The sequence below is a fragment of the Olea europaea genome, unplaced genomic scaffold (genome assembly GCF_002742605.1).
Source record: "Olea europaea var. sylvestris unplaced genomic scaffold, O_europaea_v1 scaffold1296, whole genome shotgun sequence".
NCBI lineage: Eukaryota > Viridiplantae > Streptophyta > Magnoliopsida > Lamiales > Oleaceae > Olea > Olea europaea.
The window spans coordinates 300209-307935 of record NW_019230424.1 but is presented as its reverse complement, the minus strand read 5'-3'; the positions used below and the strand labels follow the sequence as shown (position 1 = coordinate 307935).

The window sequence follows — 7727 nt, the reverse complement described above, 5'->3', positions numbered from 1 at the left end:
TTCCTCTCCAATAAAAGTGAAAAAATTTATATTAACGAAAAAATGAGCTTTTAAACGATCATTCATTTATAAAGGTATTTGTGTGACACACCTTTAATGAAGAATTGAATTTGACTTACATTTGAGGGTCTTTAGGATTACTTGAGCCTTTAAATAATAGTTAAGCGGGTCGATTTACGAGATGATTGAGAATTAATACTAATATAAGTGCTTATTTGATGATGGTGATAATATTAATAGACTAAGCCCCAATTTGATTTCCATTATTTCCTTATTAAAATGAAAAATATGACCGTTATCCATAACATCAGGCCACTAAATTTGAATTTAAGTCTTTTGTGTGGGAACCGTAACGACTATATTTTTCATTTTCATTCTTAAAAAAATGAGATACAAACGGGAGCTAAATATAATAATCTTAAGATCTAAGAATCTTAACTCCCAAGTGTCAATAGGGTAAGTTGGGGAGTATGGCTTATATTTTTTATATGTATAGGCCATAGAAGAGTTAAGAAGCTTGAATTTATTGCAGTGTAACAGAAAAGTAGACAAACATACATGGCTGATCACATCGCATTTACTAAACATAGGAAACATGCTCACATGCCTCAGCTGCAACGTCAAGATTCTTAAGAGGAACTTCAATGAGACTGTGAATTGCATTAAGTGCGTCACATAACCTTAAAATGTTTAGATGACAAGAAAAAAGTCGAGATTATTTAGCTATGGAGGGTGTGTCCATTCTCCGTTGAAGATGCTGACAGAATGCATGATAATTTGCAGCTCTCTCTCTCTTGAAAATTACACTTGTCGGTCCCTGACCAATATTTCTTGTAGCAAATTGTTCTTTAACTTTTCAAAGTAAGCAAGTTGGTCTCTTATCTTCCACTATAATTTCATAATTATTTCTTATTGATGTTAATTGTCTATATTTCTTTTAAATAGGAGACATCCATCAATATCAATTTTAAGAAGCAAGGTTCTGCATCTTGACTTGGACTAAGGGTGACAATGGGCAGGACGAGTGGGTTGGCATTAAAATACTATCCCCAGCCATCAAAAAATTTTGATAGGCAACATGATGACGGGACAGAGATTAAAATATCTCATTTACCACCACATTTGATTATGTATTTTTTAATGTTATTATTTGTATCTTAAAATAAAATTTCGACTGGAAAACATAAAAATAAAAACAAAAAGATTCAAGATGGGTTTGGAGGATGGTGGCAGAGGTCGGAATTTTACCAACCCTAATTGAGCCAGAGTCCAAAAGAATTCAAAGAAGATAAATTTTTATGAGAATAAAAAGTAATTTAACAAATATTTGGTCATTTTTCATTATTAGAGAATGTTAGTGACCAACTTGCTCATTTTTAAAAGATTGAAGACCAATGGTGCAAATTTCCCCCCATATATAATGAATGCATGCGCTCTCACGTGGGATTGTAGAGTTGTAGCTGCTATTTTTGACCAGTGATCCTATACTATATTGCGCAATCCAAGAAAGTAACAAATGTGTTTGACATAAATTATCTGCACTTATCTTTTCCTTATGTCACTCCGGCGTGCATGTACCACTTTAAATTGATAAAGTTGTCACCCGTGACAATGATGGCTCCATGGCCATCTTCGAATAAAAATTATTTGCGAGATTCAAATTTCATAGGTAACATTCTAACTTGAAAAGTGAGAATGATCTTTATCTTATTACACATATGCCCAGATATAGTTGACGAGCACCTGAAAATCTATGGATGAATTTGAAGATTACAAAACATGTCGGCCTCATACCCTAAGCATCCTCCGCACGTTCTCCTTTATAAACATTAAGTAGACATACACTCGACTTAAACAAAATTATCTAAATCTAATGAAACTTTTCATAAATTGCCTTATTTGATCTTTGAAACGTTGTGTTAAATTACAGTGGCAAGTCAACGCAATCATCTAATCTCTTATCATCGATAGTGACTTTCCATGTGAAACAATCGTTAACAGTATTTGCTAATTTTATATTAGTTTATACTTGACGTACTGAAACTGATAACCTCGATCATGATAGAATAATTGCTTATGTTTGACAATAATTTACTTTCATTAATGGCTCAAATTTTTACATTGTGCAAGGTTCAATTAATGTAATTTAATTCAATAAGTTTTAGTTAGTCTTGGAATTGATTATTATTTGTCTCAAACATTCTAAAATTGGATTTTGTGATTAAGATAGATTAAGTTGTCGATTTTCAACATTATACATATCACTTTATTACATAGTTCAAATCGTGAAATTAAGCAAGATAAGTCAAGATTTTGAATAGGGTTCTTTACGAATTTATAAGGATGGCTATGGAATCAAATTTGTCATCATTCAAGAAAGGGTTAATTATTTTCAACATAGCTAGTTGATTTATTAGGAAATTTTGTTTGTATAATGTATTGAAGTAAGTGGGCACACGTTTATAACGTTTCTATATCATTGTGAATCGAGAAAAATTCCAAATGCAAAAATGTATGCTATCTTCGTAAAAATATGTAAAAAGAGAGGGTTTAGCTGACAAGCATGACTCCCTTCTACTTCTATGTATCTCTTTTCTAAACTATTTGTTTTTTTAATCTCAAACAAAGGGTGCTCATGTATGAAGATTGCGAATAGTTCAAGACTTATTCTAAATTGGATTAGTCTACAAGTATAAAATCAATTACTAAAAGTTTGACAGGCTCCCTATTAGTAGGGCGGCTGGCCCCACCACCACTCCACCAACAGAGGGCCACCACTTGTCAAGTTTGTCATTGATTTTGTACATATAGAATAATCCTTCTAAATTTATCCAAATTTATGTCAGTGCTCTGGACTTTCACAAAAATATATGTCAATTCAATATGCAATAAATCGAGTTCGAAATAAACTTAGCTTCTGATAATTACACATACTTGGATCACATGATGAACTAATAGTGATTTCTAATTTGAACGGTTTTTTTCATCGATGACTAGTTATCTGACCTATATAATATTTATTAGATTTTTTTTTTGTCAAATATCGTAAATCAACTTACCAGTTGAATAATAGGTTAAAAATCAATGCTATAGTTTTTTACATTAAAACGTCAAGTCAAACGTAACGTTTGTCTGAGAAAGGATATGGTACGTGGTGGGCTATGAGTCAATGATTTCATTAAACCATATTAATTGATCCTAAATTTAAGGTTAAAAAGTAAATAAAAAACATGGTTAGATGTTGATTAGCCATTATTGGACCTATATAAAAGCGGCGGCCGAAATTATTACGAAGAGCAGTGCATGCACTCGCCTTAAGTAATCAATAGCCCTACACGCAGGATTTTCATTGTACAAATAGAACAATTCTTGTCGATAATCTATTGGTGATGCAATCATGTTAACATCTCCAAATCATGGGATAGCATCATTTTCCATCATAATTGCTTGTTTTGTATATTGCAATTTAATGTCAAAATCAAATTTTAATTTTAACAACATATTTAGCCTCAAGTTGGTCTAAATGGAAATCAATTTTTTAATAAATTTTAATAAAATTTGATGGTTTGTATGATTTGACTTTTTAATTCAATTTTTTAAGTTGAACCAATCAAGTTTAGTTGGGCACATGAATACTTCCCATTTATATATCATTTCTTCCTACCATGGGCGGATTCAACCTTGAGGTTGAACACGAGCTACAATACAAATATACATTAATTTATCTTTAAGAAAAAAACTAAGAAAAATTAGACATTTCAGAATTCAGGCACGGGTTATAGCACAGTCGAGCCCGTGCTGGATCCACCAGTGCTTCCTACCAATTTATAATTTCAGTAACTTGTAGTTACTTCTAAACAAGCACCACTAACATCGAAACATGATCAAATTTCAATTTAACCTTGCATTTCAACAACTTCTAATCAAAATTTAGTTAAACTTTTCATCAAATTTTTTGTCAATTAACCCCATAAATTTGTTGCATCTCGCTGTATTAAAATTATGACATTTTAAGAATTACTTATAAATAATACCATGTAGCATCCTTATTGGTGTTTAACACCAAATTGGAGGTTTCTCTGTATATCTTGGAGACAACCTCATTTTATGATCGAAATAGAGTGTCGCAGCACGGTCCATTACATAACGTGAATATAGATATCTGGTAAGTCCCCGTTTGGTCCCATTATTTTATATTATTATAATTTTTGGAATAGTATTTTTTTGAAAAATACATAATTGAAAAAGAAGAATTTTTTTTTCTATTTACGTGTAATATTCTTTTATGAAAGTTTGTGTGGTGGAAAATAAGAGAAAGAAAAATTATAAAGTAAACTAATGGGGGCCAAGCGGGTATTAAATGTTTGTTGCATAAATGATATAGATTCGATCTTTGTTTTCTTAGTTTGGATTGAGTTTTGATAACACACCAATGATTCGGTGTGATAATACGAGTGCTTGCACATTGTTCTCTAATTCAATATTCCACTCAAGAACAACACAAATCGAAATTGACATTTGTTTCATGAAAGATAAAAGTCTCGAAGAAAGAGATTGAAATTAGATACGCGGCTTTGTACGATCAAGTGGAAAATCTATTCACCAAGCGACTTTCACATTATTGGTTTCATCTTCTAAGGAACAAACTAGAAATTAGAGAGATGCATTCCAGTTTGAGAGGGGGAGTTGATAATTGAAAGCAGGAACATCTTTGTAAAAAAGGTTTTGTAAAGAATATAAAACATAAATACTATATATATATATATTTTATTTTATTTTTAATTTGCTTCATGAAAAATCCATAGAATTTAGTTTATTAAAAGATCAATTTTGTACTCGGAAACAGGGAACGAGATAAAAAATTGCTCGACCTTCTAATTATTTTAAGTGAAAAAATAATTTTTTAAAGAACGTATAATTAAAAATCAAGAAAAGAAATAGAGTTACGTGTAAAATTATTTTATTAAAATGATATGTTATTAAAAATAATTTTTAAATAAGTTGTAAAATTGGTTAAATTATGCCATGTTTGACAACTATTATTTAATTATTATTTTTACATATTCATTTTTAAATATACATTCACATAATAAAATATTTTGCGTAAAATTCAAAATCTTCTCTATTTTTTAATTACACACTTTTCAAAAAATCGTTATTTAAAATTTTGTTTTATCCAAATAACGATCGGTATTCTAAATAAAATCGAACTAAAGTGATTTTCAAGTGGTTCGGCAAAATAGCCCCAAAGGCCTTGCTATCCTTCCTAGGCCATCTCAGTTTCTGAAAGTTTCAAAATTGGCCTCGTAAATCCTCTAAACCTTTCTCTCCAGGAAAAAAGGGGGATTGACAAAAAAAAAAAAAAAAAAAAAAAATTTAAAAAAAAATCTAAATTGAGTTCTGTAGATTTTATATTTTTCGATTATTGAAATAAAAGATGCCCCGGGCTTCATCGAAGAAAGGGTACACAAGTTCCACCGCGTCATACAATTCATCAACTATGGATCTGTTTTGCAATTTTTTACTGGTTGTATTATGATTCTTTCGGCGCTTAAATCTTAAATTCTTTATATTTTATTGATTCTGAACTGAATTTTGTGGTTTTAAGAACTTTTGAACAGTTCCCTTTCGATTTCTCGTTTATGAATATATGTTGGAGGAAAATTTAGTTAAAAATACCTTTTTTTTTTTCTAGTGAAGTGAATTAAACAAAATTAAAATTGACAAATTTGTTAATCCCCATAGGTTTATTTCATGTTCTGGATTTGGAATAGAAATCAAAACTAGTGTTGTGAAGTTTGATTGAGCATTTGAATTATTTTTGTGGATCGTGATTTGTCAGAGGTGCTGGGATCATTGAATGTTTATGAGAAGTAAATCAATTTTGCCTATACTTCCACTTTAATATTTTTAATCCCATCTACCCACCAATATTTTATACGCCATTCAATTGTCTAGAATTTATTTTCTTTTCTATGTAAATTTCATGTTCATAACCAAACACACCATAAATGCAGTAAGTTGAGAATGTATAAATTCGTGGAATTAGTGAACAGTATGTATTGCTTGCGCAAAACTGGTTGGGAAGGACTATCGTAGCGAAGTTAAATCTAATCCATGTGAAATTTATGTTTTCCTCGAATCAATTCCAAGGTGGTCACTGAAGCTACGTATGGCAGTACGGCACTCGGGCAGATTTTTCAAGTTGTAATAAGATTGGTTGTGCAGTGATAAATTCAAATGAGATGGTTAATGAACTTAAGAAATAATTTTCCTCTCGATGTATATTTATCCAGAGCAAAAGAATTAGATTAAACTTATAGGGTGCATGCACAGATTACTTCTTTTCCAATCGAATTTGTAATTCGACAACTACTAGAAAAAACGTGTTCCATAATCTGATAACCTTAGTAATTAATCGTAATTCTACTTATACTAAGAAGTTTCTATTTGTTTCATTATTTTGTATTTCTTCTAAGTAGATTAGCTGTTACTGAACATGCACTGCCTTTTGTTTTCTTTCAGCTTCTGGTAACGCTGCATCCAAAGAGCTGGAACGTATTGATCAACTCTTCTATTCATATGCAAACAATTCCTCTGATATGATCGAGCAAGTTTCTTCCATTTGAATTTACATTACAGTTTGCTTATGTTTTGAACTGGAATTCATGGTTCCTCATCCCAGTATGCTTTGGTTTTTCTATCTTAAGTAAATGGGGATTCAGTCTTTATTTTGGGAAATACCTCAAATTGACCTAAATAAAGGAAGAATTTTCCAAAATAGCCTTTGACTTTTCTAAACATTTTGAACTACCTAAAACACCCTTAAACAAATATTAAAAAACAACCCTTTATCTAATATAAATGTTCTATTTAAGTCCTTAAATAATTAACAAATAATTTTTCTAAAAATTTGTGAGAATTATTAATGACTAATTATAAAATAGAAAAACCCAAATATAAGAGAGGACCATATAATATAAAAAATGTTGTTAAAAATAAAAAAGAAATTAAGTTTGAAAAAGAAATTGATAAGATAGGATATCAAGAACAAATATATGCATCACAAGAAATATTAAAATGTTTCAAAGAAAACTTATTAGAAAATTTTGCTAAAGGAATTGTAAGAACAATAATTATAAAAGATATACAAGATATCATAGATAAATTGGAAAAAAGGAAGAAAAATATTTCAAAATATGATATACCTTTTAGAACAGATATAGATATGATAACAAATATTGATATTATAAATTCTCAGACATTATTAGACTTTGAAGAATTACTTAAAAATTTATAAGAAGGCCAATAAAAAATAGATTACCACAAATATACAAAAAATTAGTCTTTATCTTAAGATTTTATTTACACCTAATAGTAAAATAAAAGATTTTTTGGAATATAAAAATTTTAGATTTTTAGATTCATGATTATTAGATTTTTAGATTATTAGATTTTTGTTCGCTCATAGTAGCACCCGCACAATTGGTATCAGAGCCATAGAGATCATGAGAAAATATATAAAAAAGAAATTACCTAAAAGATATTGAAAATTTAAAAATAAGGAAAAAACTCAAAAGATTATGATTTTAGAAATTATTGAAACTTATAAAAATAGACTAAGATACCAAGTAAAATATAGTTATGACATAGAAGGCTATATAGAGGAAAATAATATAGTTGGAACATATAGTAAAGACATAAAAGAAATATTAGAAATTTTTAGA

General features: G+C 29.6%; 1 protein-coding gene across 1 annotated transcript in view; it reads left to right on the top strand.

Annotated features, from left to right (window-relative positions):
* The first annotated feature begins 1011 nt into the window (after window positions 1-1011).
* LOC111374810 (DCN1-like protein 5) overlaps window positions 1012-7727 on the top strand; it is a 32690-nt gene continuing 25974 nt past the window's right edge. Inside the window, exons 1-3 of the mRNA XM_022997546.1 lie at window positions 1012-1130; window positions 2721-2785; window positions 6526-6610. Coding sequence (XP_022853314.1) covers window positions 1012-1130; window positions 2721-2785; window positions 6526-6610 — 269 coding nt within the window. The remainder of the gene's footprint in view (window positions 1131-2720; window positions 2786-6525; window positions 6611-7727) is intronic.